This window comes from Chenopodium album, chromosome 6 (genome assembly GCF_948465745.1).
Source record: "Chenopodium album chromosome 6, dcCheAlbu1.1, whole genome shotgun sequence".
Lineage (NCBI taxonomy): Eukaryota > Viridiplantae > Streptophyta > Magnoliopsida > Caryophyllales > Amaranthaceae > Chenopodium > Chenopodium album.
In genome coordinates, this window is record NC_137839.1 from 71424338 (window position 1) to 71444962 (window position 20625).

The 20625-nt window shown below is 35.7% G+C and overlaps 3 protein-coding genes across 3 annotated transcripts; 1 reads left to right on the forward strand and 2 right to left on the reverse strand.

The window, feature by feature from the left end:
• Nucleotides 1–650: 650 nt before the first annotated feature.
• Nucleotides 651–11399, reverse strand: LOC145635159 (apoptosis inhibitor 5-like protein API5). Its single transcript, XM_081686445.1, has 17 exons — nucleotides 11265–11399; nucleotides 11016–11167; nucleotides 10727–10888; nucleotides 8841–8940; nucleotides 8698–8763; nucleotides 6369–6463; nucleotides 6169–6243; nucleotides 5858–6007; nucleotides 5257–5322; nucleotides 5115–5180; nucleotides 4183–4293; nucleotides 3940–4029; nucleotides 3728–3834; nucleotides 2874–2985; nucleotides 2268–2333; nucleotides 2080–2183; nucleotides 651–1261 (listed from the first exon to the last, which is right to left on the reverse strand). The coding sequence occupies exons 2-17, from the start codon at nucleotides 11139–11141 to the stop codon at nucleotides 1054–1056; spliced, it is 1704 nt and encodes a 567-aa protein (XP_081542571.1). The 5' UTR covers nucleotides 11142–11167; nucleotides 11265–11399; the 3' UTR covers nucleotides 651–1053.
• Nucleotides 11400–12901: 1502 nt separating this feature from the next.
• Nucleotides 12902–18042, reverse strand: LOC145635160 (uncharacterized). The gene is made up of 4 exons (XM_081686446.1): nucleotides 17612–18042; nucleotides 16812–16891; nucleotides 16665–16723; nucleotides 12902–13453 (listed from the first exon to the last, which is right to left on the reverse strand). Exons 1-4 carry the CDS (start codon nucleotides 17861–17863, stop codon nucleotides 13149–13151), a joined length of 696 nt encoding a protein of 231 aa, XP_081542572.1. The 5' UTR covers nucleotides 17864–18042; the 3' UTR covers nucleotides 12902–13148.
• A 1226-nt stretch (nucleotides 18043–19268) lies between these two features.
• Nucleotides 19269–20246, forward strand: LOC145637179 (uncharacterized). Its single transcript, XM_081688665.1, has one exon. It carries the CDS (start codon nucleotides 19269–19271, stop codon nucleotides 20244–20246), a length of 978 nt encoding a protein of 325 aa, XP_081544791.1.
• The last annotated feature ends 379 nt before the right edge of the window (nucleotides 20247–20625 follow it).

Consider the following 20625-nt stretch of genomic DNA (forward strand, 5'->3'; position numbering starts at 1 on the left):
AAATTGGTGATTTTTTGAAGGCAAGTCACGCCAATAATGGTAATCTTCCTTAATTTTACACCATTGGCATTTCTTTGCCATTTTTACTAGAGCTAAGCTTAGAAAGATAGAAGCTTAGAGAAAGAGAGAGTGAAGGAAAGAGAAATGGAGTTTTGGAATCAAGTACAGTAAATATTAAAGAGATTAAGAGAGCATATCTTTTGGCAGAAGATCATATAATATATGGTTGAATTTCAGTTCATACAAGTACATGATGGTTGGTAAATGTTTACTGCTAATGCATTGAGAGTTTCCCATTTAAAGAAAGAAATGATTACTTGCTCTTTTGGCCTGTCATATTCACCAAGTATATGAAAAAGGAAATTCTTGTATCATTTTTTGTTTTATATCAAGAATTTCCGATGTTTTGTGCAAGTCTACAAGCTAAGTCACATACACATACACAAAAGTACATTCTTCTGTTTGAACTATAATGTGTCTTAGTAACCCTTTTTATCTCTAAACTTAAGCAAGAACGGGTAACCCGATGGGTTATGGGTAGATCATGTCTTTTACAGTGTAAGCTTGTTTTACTCCAAAACGAAACGCATACAGAAACGCATACGATTACTTAATCTGATTTTGTTGTGTTGTAGAACTATCTGCGTAGCTAAGCACTAACATCAAAACTATTACCAAGAAAAACACAAGCAAAATCCCACAAACTATGGATAACTACGGCAAAGAAGGGGCACTTCATGAAGGCCAGCTACAAAATACAATCCCCCCTGAGGAATGATAAAAATATAAAGGACCAAAAAAATGTCTCAAATTAAACAATTGTTTAAGTTAAGAATGTAATAAAGTAAATCCCAACCCTACTAAAGTACATGCTAAACATCAGCTCAACCGCCTTCCCTAAATGAAAATTTTGTCATTTGCCAGTCAAGAGCAGTTATGGTACATTCTATGGCACAGCCGCGTTCCTTGTATATAGCTATCCGAGTTCCAACCAACTATTCTTCCACTTCCAATTGCACGTCAATTATCAAAAGAAACTGAATCCGGGGAATTTTACCTGTAGCCCCTCCCTCTACCACGTCCACCCCAGCCTCCTCTTCCCCTGCCCCCTCTACCACCACCACCTCCTCCTCTCCCTCCGTGGGAAATACCATCTAATGCCCTGTTAACAAGCTGGTTCTGAAATCCTCCAGCACCACGACCTTTTTTGGCTGCATTGCTGTTGGAGCCATTAACAGCAGCACCAGCAGGTCGTTTTACCCTGTAAAAGTACAAGAATTTACTAAATCTAGCCAAAGAAACAATGATACACACATCTCAAATAAAGTACAGATATATGTTCAGGGAAGCCTCTGAAAAGACCCATATCATGCCTATGAGATCACGAATAGTCTCTGTACATACAAACAAATTATTCTTTACTAACAGGCAAATGCTATTGACCGGAGCAGCCCCTCCACCCCACCTCCCAAGAGTGATGGTTAATATAATTCAGATACTAGAAATTATACATATTTAACAGAAAATAATTTATCATATGTTGAAATTTTAACACTGTACGGGGGTTATTTCACCCAAGTAACAACAAGTCTCATAAAAGGAACATTTAGTTCTCCATAATGAATCTCTTTCCTAATAGCCCAGTAATTATGATGTCTATCATGTCTGATTAGGGTAACTAAGCTCGATACATAAGAATGGCCATTTACCCCTGCATCACTAATCAACATGACCAGCAGGATTCAAGAATTGAATTTTTTTTTTATTTAATGATATTGTTCTTCCAGAGATATTGATCGTAAAATTTATCAGGTAAACCTAGTTCCAGTAATTAAGATGTCTTATTAGGCTAAGTACTCAGTTCTCGATAGGCATGAACAGCATCACCAGCAGGATTTGAGAATTGGGATTTTTTTTTAAAAAAATGGTATTGTTAGCCCACTGTACAAGTACATTGATAGTAGAATCTAAATTTTAGTGATTAAGATTTCTTGCTCGGTTTTTAAGAGTGGCCATGTACCCAAGAAGAAGTTACAATGATGGTTAGATACAAGCTATGTGTTGGCATGCAATTCTCACCCAGCATTAGCAGCAACTGAAGGGACAGCTGATTTTACTGGTTCTTTCCATGATAAGTTGATCCTCTTGTCACCAATAAATGAAGGTGAATTTTTATGCAGTGGCTGAATCAGAAAAAGCACAAGTTAAGTAGACTCCTTTGAGACTTCATGAAGGACGCAGGCTTGAAGGTACTAGTTTTTTCATACCTGAGTCATAGCCAGAATGTTGTTGCAGGTTTTCAATCCTGTCGTAGCATTTTGTTTTTCAGTTTTCTGCACAAAATTAAAGACATAGTCAGTTAGTCACATACAATGTGATTGATATTACACACCCTAGTACCCTACAATCTATTCTATAAAATTACTTTAATTAAACATCAAAACAGAAATCACTCCATATCGGGGTCTAGAACTAGTAATCCTCTCAAGTATTCTTATAAAAAATTTAATTCTTTTAATCTTTTAAAGTAACAGTACTTTTGATATAAAGTAATAAATGGGGTAATGATAACTAGTTTACAAATAATTTGCAAGGGAAGTCCCAAAACATTTTTCCTGGTAATGCTTCTCCACCTTAACAATCTAAACAATGTGTTTTTCTGCATAACTTTACGTTCAATCAGCATCACCAGGGAGCTCATTACAACTACCACCATTTAGTAGTGCTTACCAAATACCAAGTAGGTTGCTGCAAGTGAAGGATTACACCCCCCCCCCCCCCCCCCTCCCTCTCTCTTTTCTCCTCCCTCATTTTTTTAAAGTTGTGGCATTGAGATGCAGTAATGTAGTATGAAGACAATTAATATTACTTACAATCTTGTCTTTAACTTCATTGGAAGCGGATGCCATCCTCTTGTTTTGCTCATCCATACCCTGAGTTAACTTTTTCATCGTAGCCCTAGAGAGCTCCTCAACACAACTCAACCTGTACAACCAAATTATAATAACATTAACCAGTGATAACCTCTTGCAAGAAAACATGAAGTAAAAGTAACAGGCTTTACATGCTTCGGATGAATGGATGGAAGGGTTGCAACTCTTTAGTTAACTTTAGCAAGCGCCAATAAGAATTTGTGAATCCACATCTCCCTACCCAATCCCAAATCAAAACTAAGATTTACTAGCAACATTTATAATTTCCCTAACATCTACAAGAAGAAACCAGTCATCAAACTCGTGCAACTGAAAGGAAACTTTTGAAGTTCCATCTTAGAGCAAGAGGACTAACTAGATAATACCTTGAAATCATTCTAAAGATCCAGGTATGCCTAAGCATAAATAGGTAGTCACACAACACCTTCCCAAGTAAGCACAAGAGGCTGTTTCAGGACAAGTCAACACTCAACAAGTGACAAAAAGCTTCCTGAAATCTACTAGTGCTCAGGTCACTGCACCCAGCCTCAATTCCCGGGTAAGGCAGGCTGGGACCTGGCCCCCCAAGTCCTTGACCTAAGTATGTAGCATCAAAAGTCCAATGGATATTGTTGTGCCACTATTCAAGGGTGAACCTTTACCAGGACTAGTCAAACAAGAAATTTATGCTTAAAGTCTCTTGATCCTTGCTATTTAAAAACCATTGGACATTGACTAAATCTGATTTCACTAATCACTATTTTTATTATCAATGAAACATCCTAGGGAAATCAAGTGTAATAGATTTCAATTACCTCTCAGTGAAGTCTTTATAGTATTCTGAGAAATCTTCGCCAATCCTATCTGATGGTTGGCCAGTTACAATTTTGTAACCACATAAGCTGTTGGAAGCATTGGGAGCCTGAATGCAATCGACCAAGAGAAAACTACCTTTAGTATGAAAAACAACAATAAAAGCTCATACATAATGAGGGACAAGAAAGACAGATAGTGAGCAAACTATAACCTTTGAAGCCAAATGATGAAACGTGTACAATAAGCACTCAACATAAGTGAAGTTCATCTCTTCCCCAGTCCTCTTTCGAGGCATGTACTTCTGAAACAAATTTCAAAAAAAAAGAAATTCTAAGAAGAGCCAATACTCTATAACCACATGTACACAATATTAGCCTTTTCTTTGTCTGGAAATAATAAGAGAATTTACATCCTGCATTTCAAAAACAAATGAAATAGGTAACACAACACATACCTTTAAAAGCTGAACAATAGAAGGAAGGATCTGCCGTGCATCCTGTGGTGTGGTATATGGAGAACTTTCAGCTAGATTTTTGAGCAGATCTAGCTTTCGTTCCTCTGGAAGCTGAGAGGAGATGGGAGGTAGCAAAACAGAATCAGAATATAGGTTTAAAAAAACTATACTTCAAGATTTGATCCAAAACCCAATTGTCCAGTTTAAAAATATGAAAGATACTACAGAGCCATTTCATTTAGCCAATTTGATTTCTGTACTGTATTTTCCCTGAAATCTTGACTTTTAATACCATGAAGGAATCTATAAAATTAATACTCTTTCCATCTCAAATTAGTTCTGAGTTTTTGACACATATCATGACGCATAGTTTTCGGTGATTAAGTGTAATTTGGTTATCATATGTTACTTGATGTGAAAGGAGATAGTAGGATATTATTTTATTTGAAGTAGATGTGATAAGTAATAGTGGGGTATTTTCTAATTGAATGTGAGAGAGAAGGATCCCAACTTTAGAAAGAAACACGCTTGAGTAAAAAATTATTCTGGGCTTTAGCTCAACTTGACTAATTTTTAGCTAATTCACCACCCCAAAAGGTTAGCTTGATAAGCCTGAATATAGACAATTTAGAAATGTCATCCTAGGCCTCTTTAAGATAAGCCCATCGTATGGATCTCGCTCATCTCAGTCAGCCTCCATCCTTTTGCCTAAGTTGTTACTGATATGAATCATAAACCCCTGTTTTACATATACCCATCCAAGGTTCTTATATTCTACTTTGGACTATTTACTAAGCTAAAATTCAATATAATTGAAGAAAAACCCAGTAAAACAAAAATTGAACAGAGAAGCAATTAAAGCATCACTTCTTCTATACACAGGTTGAATGCTACTAGCAATTGGAAAATAACTTGCTGCAATGAGTAATTACCTTTTCAAAAACTGGAATTATATGTTTGTTCACATAATTGAGGAAATTGCTATTTGATGCACCCCGCTGTGCAAAACACAAAAATCATTATAAGGAGGAAATTTAATTAATGGACTAAAGTAAAACAAAAGACAATATTTACCATGAAAAAGGGAATGGCTATGTATTGGCATGATATAAGCCGGTTAATATGATCTACATCTAGGACCTGCAATTGGGAGAAGATCAACAAACTTGAATTAGGCAACTTATTTTGAATAGCCCTACCCTACAAACAGAATTTTGCATGCAATCCCCCCTCGCTTGCCCCAAGAGATAAAAGGGATAAAGATATGATATACAGAGAGAGAAAAAAACCAGAAGCAACATTATTTGCTCATCATCCAGTAGAAAAGAAAAGGATATTCAAAATGCAGAAGCATAATTCATTAGAAACACGCTTAATTGGATTGCTAAAAAGGCAAGGAATCTTACTACTGCTTCATTGGAAAATATATTTAATGTTTGATTAGTCACAGGGATATATATGTTATGAAATAATGATACATATCTGTTGAATTCCAAGAACTGGTGTGTATAAAACAACTAATTAAGACCAAGAACTACACGAAGCCAGACATCCAGCTTGTAAACTATGTACAATGAACAAAACAATGCGATAGTCATAATCGTACACAAAATAACTTCTTGAGGTATCAAACGAAGGTATTGGCAATTAATAGCCAAAACAAATAAAAACTCACATCAAATTGTGCATCCAGATCAGCTTGGCTTTCTATAATTTCAATGAGTTCTTGGACGCGCTCGGGAGAAGCTTTATCACCAAATAGGTTCAAACTCTTTAAAAAGTCTATGAACATTTTAAATTCAGCACCAGTTACGTCTCGCAGACTCTGCAAGATATTAACTAGTCAATAAAATTACATAGAAATAATTAAACATGCTTTATTTTATTTTTTTTAAAAAGTAGTTTTATGCAGCTACCAGGAGTCATCAGCAGAGTCCAGATACTTCTATTACTCAATATGGATGAATACTGGAAGATAAATGATACCTTTTTAACTAAATCAGTTATATGTCTTTCCATTTGCTCTTGTGGCTTCAGAAGTTCAGCTTTGAGAGGAAAAACCTGCACATACAGCTTGATCAGTTCTTAAACAGAGAAGACAACCTGCTATTGTTACTCTACACAACCATGGATCTGTCTAGATATTGCAGATCAGAATTGAGTAACAGGTAAATAGGAAACTGTACCTTGTCTCTTATAAAGGCCAAGACCTTCTCCCGAATATTTTCATCAGTACTCTCTTCTATGCTCTCAATATGCTTAAACAACGCAGATAATGATGCTGCAACAGAAAATTCATCAAATACTAAGAAGTACATCAACAATGAATTAAAGTAGCAACAGTGATGCCAAATTCAAACACCTTAGCATATACACTTCTATCAATGAAGTTGAAGTGAGCTTAGAGGACTAGAGAAAGAACCCCATTAGCCATGAAATGGGGCAGGAAGAAGGTATAACACCTGTCTTCTTAAGCGACTATGTCAAACCCTTATTATCCACCTCCACACTACTGCTCCCTCAAGCTCTATAGACACTAGTAAGCCAGTAAAACTGGTTCTGAGCTGTGAGCGAAATTTACCAAACTTACCTCCATCTCAAAAACACAGAGTTCAAATGCAATCTGATATCATTCATTACAACCCTATTCACTAGTCCCCATCAAGTATCACAGCTTAAACTGCAAAAAAATTATATTTCTATCCAACCATCAAAAACATGGTTTGGACCCCAGGAAGCATATGCAACAAAAGTCATGCACTAACGCATCACAGAAGTATACTAATTGTACAGCATAGAGGCTTGAACTCTCAATTGACGTACAAGATTATTACTTTGCCCTAGCAGCCACATTACTTCAATGCCTCTTGTCTTCAACAAAATGTGCTCTCTTAAACCTAAACCTAAACAAAAAAAATTTAAACAGAAATTCCCTCCATGGAGAATGGAAACCTAGCATTTAGAGACTACAGGCAAATATTTTGGTAAAGTAATCCCATAAGGAAAAATGCCCAATCATATATTATGACCATAAAATGACCTCGCACCTGTCTATCTTTAAAATTAATTGACTCGCATCCAATTTATTATGTAGACTAGTCTTATATTTCAACTTCAAGGGTAGATAATGCAACTATTGACAGTCTCACACCTTTCATATTTCCAATGTCAGCACATTCTCATAGAAGCTAAACAGCAAGATCTTAAACAAATCCTGTTGAGAACCCAACTGAATCTATAATAAAGCCTTTTCAGATATCCTTCACGGGATACCAGATCTATATCTCCTATCAAGCATGTATTATTGGCAAAAAAATGTCCAAAAGGAAGAAGCATGCAATTCATTTTGTACGATCAGCTTCTCCAATTTATCCAGTCCAACACATTTCAGCCCCTATTAGTTGAATAGTTTTTACCTAAAACAATTCTGGTTTTGCTGGAACTTAATCATATTGAATCCTAAGCTAGTAAGCTCTACAAAAAGAGCTCTAACACATGAAAAAAAAAAGAAAAAAAGGCGCCAAATAAAAGTACAGCCCCACTTGGAAACTTTTAGGTCAGGACAACATGCGGCACATAAGAGGCTAAGAAGACTAAAATTTCAAACTCAAAAAAAAAAAAAAAGGCAAAAGCTAACTCATTAAAAAAAATAATAATAATAAATATACAAACCCCCGCAAGATACTTCAAGGTGTTCCTAGTATTAAAGACCAACTAATACTGGCATGTCTAATTGGAATGTTGCCTTATTACTCCCTTAGCTCTACAACTATTCTATATTTCCTCCGTTTCTATTTTGTAGACGCGTTAAATTTAGGCACACATATTAAGGAGAGGAGAGAGAGTGAGAGAATGATAAAGTGGAGTAACTAGTAAATGCAAAGTAAAAAAACTTACCCAAAAAGGAAACATGTCAACTAAAAAAATTTCCTAAAAAGGAATATGTGTCAACTAAAAAAAAGAAGTTAGGTAAGTACTAAAGAATCTATGTAAACTGGAGGCAAAAACACTGGCATATGAATCAGTCCTTCAGAAACAATGAGTGCCTTTAGAAAAATGTACATCACTCATTCCAAATAAGTGTCTTTCAAAGAGTACAAGTTGATAATTATTGCTAAGTATCCCACACTGACAAGTTACAAATAATAATATAGTGGTTTTTCAACAGAGAAATAACATTGCATTAAATTTCAAATAGAAAGCATGGAATAAGAAAAGCTAATCATGAGGGAAGATTGGAAGATAATATAGATTATAGAATGAAGGTAAACAGATCCTAGACAAACACAGCCTCATAAACCAAACTAGACACAGCTTAATTATTTTTATTATTATCTAATGAAACAAATGAACAAATCTAGAGTGTCCAGGATATATCTTAAACCATCCAAGAGTAAATCACTCAGAAAATTTAGTGCAATTAAAATCAAAGAGAGGTAAGAGACATAGGAGTTGCAGCTGTCCATTTGAAAATTAATTGATGGAATAGATGATGTGCATTCTAATATAACGCACCTTTCACATCTTGCCTCAGAAGAGACATCAGGGCTTTCTGAACTGCATCCCTTTCCACGTTCTCCTCTGTCATGGAATAATACATTACAATCTGGAAAGTAAGCAAAGGTTTTACCAAGTAAAGCAAAACAAACATATCTTACCAGCCATGAGCAATTGAGCAAGAATGTCCACGATCTTAGAGACATATTCTGGTGTATCCTTGCAGAAAAGAGGAAGACCCCTTATAGCTTGGACACGAACCTGCAAAGAGACTAAGAAGTTAGTGTTTCAGTCATACAAAGGCCCAAAGATAGAACAGCCATAAAATCAAAACATATGATGGCTATCACAACCTTTGTAATACAAAAGGAAGATGTGATTTGTCTCATCAATCTTGTAATACATATAAAACAAACTGTGGGGTGAAAATCTACTAGCAGATGAAATCTCCAGAGCTCTACTGACAATAGAAGCAGCTTAAACAACACTTTTTTAATAAAATAAACTAAGAATGCCTTTTACTCCACTATCATTGTCACCCTAACTTAACTGATTTCAAGGCACAATCATAAGACACAAAAATTAATTACCCCCAAGTCAAGGAGCCTAAAGAAAACCACAGCTGATGAAGCAGGTAAAAATCTCAAAGCTACAGACACACATAAGCAAGTACACATATATGCACAAGGATACATTGCAAAAAGCATAAATACGCCAAAAATAAACACAGTATCATGTCAAAATAATTTAAGTCGGAAAGGTATGCTTGAGTGGATAAACAAAAGGTGTAAGGATACTAGAGGACACTCTTGTTGTAAAGCATCTCATCCAAAACTTCACATTTGAAAAGATAGGATAAAATTAGGAAGAAAAAAAAAACAGGAAAAAAATGGACAACAGCTGTAACTCTCTAAGGCATGACATGACATGTAAGAGGTAACTAAAGATCTTACAACTCGTTCTTCATAACACTTGCTTACACAAGAAACTCCTGCCCTCTAAAAATAATCTTGTAAAGAATACTTTTGCTTGGTGAAGAATAAAAATCTTAAAAGGTCTACTATAAGACCAAGAATACTTGCAACACTCTAAGTTAACTATACCCTCCAGTAAAATTCTCACAAGGTAAAAAAGTATCCTTCTTGATTTCTTCCATACGACCATTTACATCGTGGAGCCTAGTGGGATTGACTACCATTTGTAGAAATATGGTAACATCAATTTTTGTCTCATGAGAAAGATCAAAAGAGCACATAAGCTACACCATCATTGATATATCAAGCTATACCATCATTGATATATCACCCACCTCAAATTAGGTTGTGCTTATTGAGGATTGTACATGTTCATAACAACACTCAAATCACTGCCTCAAAACAAAACACTTCATCTACTCAAAGAGTCACCTACTCTCATAACCAAAACAGCATAACCTTCGACAAGGCACACTCTTTAAACAATGTAACAACCCATTATCCATCAGCAGACTTGCTACTCCAAGTGATCAGCCTTTCCTCCCAATTATTCTTTTATTCAAAGCTCCATATTTGCAAGAAGCTAGAAGAAACACATTTTGAAGATATAAAGGTCATGATGTCATCTCCATTTGTCAAGAAGGCAAACATACATTATTCGTTTCATATACAATTTCCGAGCTATGTGCACAATATCACCCAATCCCAAAAGCCATAAGAGTTGCATTTATACCTAAAGCAACCATTTCATTAAAGCAGCAACTTCAACCATCACTTGATGCAAACAAAGACCCCAAAGATGAGGGAGACATTAAGAAGCAACTTCACATATGTCAATAACCAACCTTTACGACGAGAATCTTATCTCTAACTACTAGTTTCACTTCCATTAAACCTTAAGATTACCAAAATATACTAAAATACAACTAAAAACGGAATTCGAACAAAATACTTCCATCCAAACTTAGTCGTCACATCATTAGTTCAAATTAAACTATCAACGCGACTATCAATCCAATTCCGAACGCATAAACAATCACAAGCAGTCACTGAAAATAGTAGAAAACACTAACCCCAAGGTCCTCTTCTTCACACAAATCAAGATGAGCATCGACGGCACTACTCGAAAGTTCCGGGAAGTGTTTAAAAAACCTCGGAATAAGCTGAGCAGACAATTGTTTCGCCTTCGAACTACCTTTCGCAGCCTTAATTATCCCCTCATAATCCTTCACATTCTACAATTCAGGCACAAAAACAAACAAATTCAGCACCAAAACAATCAAATTAAACACCAAAGCAAACCTAAAAAAAGAAGAAACCCTAGAAATTGAAAAAAGAGGAGAGAGAAAAAGGAGAGGAAACCTGAGACTTGTCCTTAGCTTCATTGAGACGCTCGCCATACTCGTAGAGGTTCTCAATGTCTTTGGCGTCGTCGGAGGCGGCGGGAGTGGTGGCGGAGGTGGTGGTGGTGGTGGCGGAGTCAGCCATTGATGAAGGAGAGGAGAGAGAAAAGCCTGGAAAGTAGAGGAGAGAGAAAATGAGGAAGATGAAAATGGAACATGAAATAAATTGAGTTTATAAAAATATATAGTGTGGGTTTTGGAGACTTACAGAGAAAACTGCAGAGGAGCGAAAATTTGAAGGTGTGTGTTTATTGAGAGAGTGGAAGAGTGTAGAAGAAGATGGGGGTGGAGTTGGAGGAAGGAGGGTTTTGTGGGAAAAACAGTATAATTGGGAGTTTTGGGAGTAAAGGATATGGAGGTGTATTTGAACTTTTGAAGACTTCAATAATTTCACTTTAGTTCAATTTATTTATTTCTTAATTTCATTCTCTTATAAAATATTCAATTCAGTTCAGTTCACCTCCAATAAGTTCAGTTCAGCTCAATTCGGTAAATCAGTTGAGGCCCTTAATAGTAGTAGTCAAACTTGCTAGTAGCCTAGTAGGAGGTTATGGTTTTGTTTTCCACATTTATGGTGTGCGGAGGCGAGTAATTGTATGTCTCTTTGTTGCCCTAGTTTTATTTGGCTAGGTTTTAAAATTCAGTGCATTTTATGTGCGGCTGGCCACACCATGTGGCTGCTTGTAAAATATAACATAGTAACCTATATATCACTAGATCGAATAACTTCTGAAACACTGACTGAGTAACATTTATAATACTGACAAAGTATCCCTATAACACTAATGAAATAACCCCATGATGGTTGGCCACATGAATACATGATATGGTAACCACATATAAAAGTTGGGGTTTAAGATTTTGTAGTTTTTTTCTAGTTAATCATAAGATTTTATAGTGGATGTCAACTAGTTTAATTGGTTAAGTTTTACATATGGTATTTTAAATCAAGTCTCATCTACTTCATTGTTTATTTGTGGTTCTTTTTATAAATTTCGTCAACTTCCCCCCAATGTGGGAGAAGGAAATCGATCTCCATTAATAGACACCAAATTTTAACCCTTAAAGAAGACTTATATTTATACCATTATTTAAGAAAGTGCAATAAATTTTAGATTAGTTTAGCCTAATAATGATATTTTACTTTCTCCGTTTTTTTTTTAAATACATCACTTGCATTTACACGGAGTTTTAGAAAAGTTATTTGCTTTAATATTATACTATGTATTATGCATGGGTGATTAATTTATTTTGAAAAAAGTACAATGTGAGTCATAAATTAGATAATATATGAGAAAGATTGATTTATATAATTATATAAGTGGGGACTATCATTCCTTTAAAAAAAAAAAAAAAAGTGGGTACTATCAAAGAGAGAGAAATGATAAAATATTTCAGTTGGAGTATTTTAGAAGAGAGAGAAATATTAAGATACGGAGTATAGTTTAAAGTTAACAAAGATAGAAATAATGCTTTAAAAAAAAAAAAAAAAGAGTTATATTTACTCGTGAGGTTCAAACAACATTTATCCCTTCATTAACTTTGTTTTATAAATCGATGTATAGTGAACTAGACAAGTTTTTTTTAGATAGTTACATCAACTATCGAAGAACATGTATACCTTGTCAAAAACCAAAATAAAAAGAACATGTCTACATATGCTATATTACTCTGAATCATCACTAGAAAAAAAAAAAAACATAAAAAAATCTTGAGCTACTACTCTTGTATCCTCAACTTGTTCATTTTCGTTTTAAACCTCAAGACCCATGTAGTGCAAGCTTGATTACCGCGAAGAGAAGGCATCACTAATATTTAAGCGTACTCCTGCTAGCAGGCAACCAACATGGGGTTGGGGAGGGAAAAGTTACAATATTGTTATTGTTGTGGTCCAATTGGGTGATCAATATCAGTATCAGTTACACACGGAGCATTACAATACAAGCATTGAACATTGAGGCAAGTAACAGAAAACTTTAATAGGAGCGGGAAGCAAGAAACTCATCTGCATCTCGAGCTTTATTCTACATAGTTTCCCAAATTCCACAGATATAATAAAGCTATCATCATTTTGAGGAAAAAAGTATAAAAATTACATTGAAGGCATATTCAAGGCCTGTAACACATCCTTGAACTCGAAGTCTTGGGTCTGTTTGTTGAACCGTTCCACTAATTTGTACCTTACATCATTAAGATAAAAGGATTGAGTGGTCTCCAAAAGCACTTTTGCTTCCTCATCAGTGAGCTTGCTGGTAAATACTACGTCTCCGCGAACAAGTACCAAGTCTTTGGTATCTGCAAATTCAGTGTAGTGTGTAACTGTAATATAAGGAGATGCTTGAGTTCCTCGAGCTTTATAATCTTCCAGTCCAGTGAAAATAATGTGTGGGATCTTCACTGCAAATGATTTTACAGGAAACGTTTGAGTGGATAGAACAATAGATGCCCATAATTTAAAGAATCTCATCATTAGTCAACTAATCTGCAGCTGATACATGGAAATATCAAAAGTTGTCATTGTCATACAGAAGAAAAAAGACTGATTGCTAGTTGCTGCTTAGTTCATGCTACTTTGAACAATGACACGCACATCTTTACAGCAAACATTTCATTTGGGGAGGACAATCAACAGAGAGAGTGTACAAGCATACATTTGATCTATTAAGTTTGAAAACTCACAAGCCGACCGCAAGATGCTGACCTGACTGCTTAACTCAATAATGCTAGATTCAGGACATGACTTGGATTGACTGTCAAAGTCCTAAAAATGAACAGCCTATTACATATTACTGTGTAGTGCGTATGAACCAGATGGTATAGTCAGCCACAATCTAGTTTGGGCAGTTGGGCCTCTAAGTTACACCTAAAAGCCAAGAATAGAAAAGAACTTGAAGATGTCATGAGCCATGCATACCAAAGTTGAGAAAAGCATGTCATTAACACTGACCGTCAACTGAATCATTTCACTGACATGTTGAATCCTGGACACTAAAGGAAAAGATAGTTTGGCTTTAGGGAGCTCAAACACTGTATGAAGGGGAATAAAAATGGTAGCAAGTATGCAACAAGAATTAGACAAACAGAAATTCTCAGATATATGTGTCTTGTTGGCAGGAAGGTAACAGTTTTAATGGGCAATATGAAGTGTTCAGCCACACCACTGCTGAAGAACATAAGTGAATCATTTGGACAGCCTAAGACTCTCCCTTATCTCTTCATCTGCTTCAAGAGGGTTCCTGTGGTTAAAACTATTTTGGAATTATTTGCAGCCCACAATTATGTATACTATTACCAGGGCATCTGGTGCTACTGTAATCGCTAAGAAGATACATGGAGGCTACCACAAAATTGATTACATCACATGTCAAAGTTAAAGTCAATAATGCTAATCAGCGTTACTCAAACTCTTCAATTCACCATAAGTAGCATGAATATGGATATATTAAACTTCTTTATGGATCAACAAACGGAGATAAGTCCAAGTAACATTGCTGCAAATAACTTTGCTTGGAGGAAAGAGTGAAAGACAAATATTTTTAAATTACATTGAACATGGCGGAAAAAAAATATGAGCTGATGAACATGAGCTTAAATAATACTCCCTTCATTTCATATTGATCTTCCTACTTTGGCCAATTTTGTCTCACAAAAAGATTTCAAATAGGAAGAACAATAAGAAACGAAGAAAGTTCAAAATACCCCAATGCTCCAGCTCAAGAATAATAAGCAACGTAGAAGCAGCAGAATAGATAAAACAACTGTAGATAAGGTACAACCATACAAGTAGAAGACTCACAATTCTATCCAAGCAAATTTTTTATCTAAAAGTACACTACGAGGCATGGGCTAGCAGCCAACATTCCTACTAAAAAGTGACTACATCATCTAAGTAGGCAATTCTGGTAATTTGCTAGGCCTTACTTGTCACAACATTTTTATTTTATTTTTAACGGGACACATCTCACAAAATTAACTATCAGAATTCTAAAGCACCTACACAAGTACTCAGGTTCCAATTGATGATCAATTCCAATCAGTATTATATCATAGGGGCCTAGGTTAGTAGTCGCAGCAACCCTCAAATAGAACTTCTCACATTCTTCCTTATATGCCCTATTCCAGTTTCACCTCAAACCTTCCCATCTTCCTCTTCATTCTCTCTACCTCTACATCTCTCTTTTTCATGACTTAGAGCCATTACAAAGGCTCGAGCGTAACCCCCCTCATAAATTTAAGCCTTTTACAGGATGGCTTGAAGTAAGTACAAAGTTGGGGGGAGAAGAGGAAAATCACTATAAATTTATGCTGTTCATGACACAATGCACTATATAGCATGCATACAGAATACAGTAGCATTTGTAGGCTATCTGTAAAGCTGTCATGTTGGCACCTCCAACTGTTGAAAAATGTAAATCTTAATACTAGTGTGCCTAAATTCCTATGCTGATATACATACAAGTGATACAAAAATACAAGAAAAATCCAACAAAAACAAAGACGTTACCTAGGGACAAATAAGCTCATCATAAAATCCAAAGAAGTCTAAGTCAACAGCATAATCAATTCTATTCAGCCGAATTATTGAAACTATTTTCGTTTAGGTCAACAGCATACCTATCACTAAAAACTGAAGAACGAACTAGAGCCAAATTATCAATCAATCAAAGTCTAAATCTCATAAGTGGGGTCGGCTACATGAACCAAAAGTGATTATTCCGTGTAATCCTCAACAAAAATCTTCCTCCTCCATCCCTTACAATCCAATGTCTCATCCTCATGAAATTCATACACTTCATATCCTTTCTAACTCCTTCCAACCAAGTCATTTTCGGTCTCCCTCTCCCTAATTTAACCCCTCCGTGGTCCCACTCTTCCATTCTTCGTACCAATTCAACGTCTAAAAAATTTGCATGCTGTAAAAATAAAACAAAATTTTCAAAGTCTGTTTCTTTCTTCTAAAAAGTGCTAAAATTAATTCTTATGAAATGATTTGTTCTTTAGGATGGAACACCGAATACATAGTAATGAGTAATCTAGAATAGAGCTTTACTCACTAAGCTGCTTTGGGCTTTGGAACATATAAAAAACAAAACAGCAAGACAGCAAGTCATATCGATGGACAGGTATTATTATATCAGAGGCAGAAACCTACAGTATTTCACCATACCAAGCATTATATCTTAATTCGCTAAGAACCTCCTGAGTTACAGAGTATTGCAATTCAGAGCAGTAAGAAGAGCTCAGCACGATTTTTTGCCAAAAACTGCAATATTCGAACTTATTGCAGACATTCTTTTAGAGTGGCACACTGGCATGTAGAAGTATAGACAGTTGCTTTGTAAGTTTGTGCTGTAATACCCAAGCAGATGCTAGAGCCTAGAAGGTGGGGGTAGAGGTTATACTGATTCTTTTATTGGGATTTAGGACTATTTCGATAGTGTTATAGATTGAGCATATTATCTTGTATCTACATTCAATATAGTAATGACCAAGAAATTTATACATTTTTTTATTTCACACAGTGAGCCATTCTAAAACTCTAAAGTCCCGATGTAAATTAGCTTTAAAATGTGCAGCTTTTCATTATCTATTCTGTAAGGAATCTCACCTTGAGAAAACATGGTTGTGTATCCATTTCCTCTCCACAAGGGAATGACAAAATATTGACTGCAAGAACAACAAAAAGGCATCAGAAGAAATTTTCATAGCCTAACAAGAAGCAATTTATATGATGAGCAATACTACAAGAGAATACCAATCAATTGCCCTTTGCTCGAATAACTTGTACATATTTGCTTTCATTGTAGCACCAATATGACCTCTTCCTAAGTGAAACTGAAAATGAAGGAAAGCCACATGAAGTGCATATTACAAAGGCATGTAATGCAAGAAAAGAAACAAAACATACCAACTCCCACAGATATGAAAGTAAAAAATACACTCTTTTATGATTAATTGCGCGCATATAAGTTATTTCAAAAGCCCAAATTGTCCAAAGCTTGACAGAAATCGGATTATATCCCATTTATAGTTATGAACATATCCCGAGACTGCAAATGACACGAGCAAAGCTAAGTGAGATGCTAATACATCTTCAGGCATATACAATACAACTCACAAAATCAGTTCAATGCACAATCAACACACTCATTGCAGTAGACTAAGCTAATTGTCAACTGTCATTCTGGTTCTTAAAAGTAGCAATGTGAAGGCATGGTAACTTGACAGCAAAGCACTAATATTTCTCTACATACATAAAATCAAACAATTTATACCCACAAATTACCTAAACTTAAACCTAAACATTTCAATTCAATAAACACAATTCCAGCATTGTTCTTTCCCACACACTGCCAGTCCCAAGCCTGAGTAAAGCCAGAGGATCGCGGTAACAACCGGTATAAAACTTAGTCACACCCATTTACTAATCCATTCAATTGGGATTAAGGCTTCAACATTGTAAAGCAAACCAAACAACAAATAAATTCAAATTCAACAAGAAATAATTGAGAATTTATTTAAAAAATTAACAAAATAAAGTCAAAAAGCATTTACATCATCCCAAATTGTAGCAAGATCCTCAGGAGTCTTATACTTAGCTCGCTCAACATCCATGATTGAATTCAATGGTTTCACTTCAAATGGAGAAAACCCAGATGCAAATTTTGATGTACGAACAAAACCCAGTGAACCCCATTTCAGGAAGTTTCCTGGGGTAGCAGTCGCAGCTTCTTGTAGTGAAGAAGACGAGGTTTTGTTGACAATACCATGGATTGAAGAAGATGCAAGTTTACAAAATCGTTGCATTGTAGTGATGGTATAATCAACTCTGCAACAATTAAAAGATTAATTTTGAGAAGGTTGAAATTTGAATCCAGGTTAAGAGAGGGATTTTTTTATTGAAGAGTTCGATCAAGCATTTCATCGAACAGGTGGTGGGCAAATTTACGAAGAATAATTTTGGGTTGCATTGCATTGGACTTGGTTAGATAGTCTGGGTTGGGTCATAGTTTTCAATTTTAAAGTAGTGAATAAAGTGAGATCATGTCACAAAAATGGGCTTGAAATAGCCTCCTCCACTTATTTTGTTTGAATTTATTTTATGAACTTATTTGAAATAGCCTTTGGGTTTTTTTTTTGTCTTTATTACACGGCCAATGAAAATAAAGGAATGCATTTGTAATCCATGTGATTGATTTTTAACCAATCAAATTAGCTGAAAAATTACATCATCCAATAGAATGAAAGTACACGGATTCATGACTAATGTTAAAACAAAAATCCTTATAAAAATCACTCATTCTCAAATTTTCAAATCATTTGAGAGGGAATTTTATAGAGAACAATTCAAGAAAAAACATTGACACTTTAAAAGAAAAAAAAATTTCACAAGACACCCAACTCACATCATTGCCTCCAACTCCAAATGGCTTCAGACTTCAATTTGAATGATGACATGGATGAAGATGCTGCTGCTAATGATGCTGAAATGTTTGAGTATGATCTCAACTTTGCCTACGATGATGGGATTAACTCAAAAAATAACCATGACAACATTGGGTTTGACTTAAACCAAACTCCTTCCCCTGATGCAACAAATGCATCTGAACCAGCAAGCAACCATATAGAGACAGCAGGTAACAACATCAATCAGCAAGCAACATCAGATCACCAAGACACAGCAAGCAACAACAACAATCAGCAAACACCAATCAACCCAGAAAACTCTGAAGGTCATCATCAGCCAACAAGGAGGAGGCTCAGTAGTGGGGCCAAGTTAGACATTTTGATATGGCTATTAACAAGGTCAACAAATGGAAACCTGAAATATGGATCCATTCAACAGGCAGCCAATCATTTCAATTTGTGCTCAAGAACTATTCTCAGAATATGGAAAAAGGGGAAGGAACAAAGGGATGCACAGTTACAGTACAACATGTCAACAGGCTTCCACAATTGTGGAAGAAAGAGAATAACTATTCCAAATGATGCCATAAGGGCAGTGGCAATGGGGAACAGATCATGCCAAAGGGACTTGGCAGTAATGCTAAATGTTGGTAAAAGCACAATCTAGAGACTGATTGAGAGAGGGGAAGTCAGACCTCACACAAATGCATTAAAGCCAAAGCTTACACCAGCAAACAGATTAGATAGGCTGAGATTCATACTCAACAGCATTGTAGGAGATTCACCAGGCACAAAAAGAGTGTAAATGTCAATGTACAATACAATACATATTGATGAAAAATGGTTTACACTGACTAAAAAAACACATAGGTCATATTTAGAAAAAGGAGAAAAAGGTCCACATAGAGTAATGCAATCAGCCAAGTTCATTCCAAAATTCATGTTCCAAGGAGCAATTGCAAAACCTTGGTACAATGCAGAAAAAGAAGTAATTTTTTATGGGAAAATAGGCATTTTTCCATTTGCAAAAAAGGAGTCAGCACTTAGGTCCTCAAAATACAGGAAAAAGGGAGAAATGGTCACAAAGGTAATTGATCCAATCAACAGGGATGTCTCAAGGTGGATGTTGATTGAAAAAGTCATTCTAGCAATTATGGGAAAATGGCCTCGCACTGGTCAACACAACACAATCTACATTCAGCAAGATAATGCAAAGGCACATATTACTCAAGATGATGTAGTTTGGCAAGAACATTGTGAGCAACCAGGGTTCACTTTTATATTAACTCAACAACCACCAAACTGTCCAGACATGAATGTTCTGGATTTGGGCTTTTTCAGAAGCATCCAATCACTTCAACACAAGAAAATGGCTAAGACACCAGACCAGTTGATAAAGGCTGTTGAAGATGCATTTAGTGAGCTACCTCCTAATAGGCTGTTCAAGGTGTGGGTAACTTTGTGCCACACAATGAACCAAATTTTGAAAAGTAAAGGTTCTAACAGATTTGAACCTCCACATGTTAACAAAGATAAGCTGGAAAGAGAGGGAAGGCTACAAGATCCTATAGAAGCTCCTATGTGGGATGTGATTGATGCATGGGAGAGAGTGTACATGGACAAGCCAGACTCAGATGATGAGCAAGACACTGAAGAGGTCAACATTGACAACACACAAGCAAATGAAGAGCACAACACACAAGAAAGACCAAACACAGAGGCATATAGGCCTGTTATGGCCAATGATCATGAGGCATCTACTTCAAATGCCAATGCAGAGTAGTGAATAGGGGTCAAGTGTAAAAAAATTTGGCATGTTTATTTTTATTTTTTGTTCTTATCTTTTGCTTAAGACATTAGGTGAATATAAATATGTAATCAAATCCTTTATTATGGAATGAAACATGCATTTTATTTTGGAAAACAAAGTTCTCTAAAAATGTCATTGCACTCTTTTATTGTTAACTCAGATTGTCCCCAAGCATCATTGACACACCAACCAAACATCCACACACAATCCATAGTCAGCAAAGAAAATAATTCAAGAGTAGTCTGAGTTATTCTCTAAGGACAGCAGAATGATAGGGCATTTAAAGTTGGGCATCTCAACAAAAAAAGACTCATCATTGTCAAATAAAACCAACACCTTATGTTGTTTCAAC

Bases quoted from the DNA above. Each gene is read 5' to 3' on its own strand.
- LOC145635160 (XM_081686446.1), bottom strand. From the start codon at position 17,863: ATGCAACGATTTTGTAAACTTGCATCTTCTTCAATCCATGGTATTGTC. The intron at 16,892-17,611 runs GTAAATGCTTTT...CTTCATTTTCAG, and splicing joins TTGCTACAATTTGGGATGAT to TTTCACTTAGGAAGAGGTCA. The intron at 16,724-16,811 runs GTATTCTCTTGT...TTGTTCTTGCAG, and splicing joins GAGCAAAGGGCAATTGATTG to TCAATATTTTGTCATTCCCT.
- LOC145635159 (XM_081686445.1), bottom strand. From the start codon at position 11,141: ATGGCTGACTCCGCCACCACCACCACCACCTCCGCCACCACTCCCGCC. The intron at 2,334-2,873 runs GTAAGTAATATT...AATTTTGTGCAG, and splicing joins ATGAAGTTAAAGACAAGATT to AAAACTGAAAAACAAAATGC. The intron at 2,184-2,267 runs GTATGAAAAAAC...TTTCTGATTCAG, and splicing joins ACATTCTGGCTATGACTCAG to CCACTGCATAAAAATTCACC.
- LOC145637179 (XM_081688665.1), top strand. From the start codon at position 19,269: ATGTCAATGTACAATACAATACATATTGATGAAAAATGGTTTACACTG.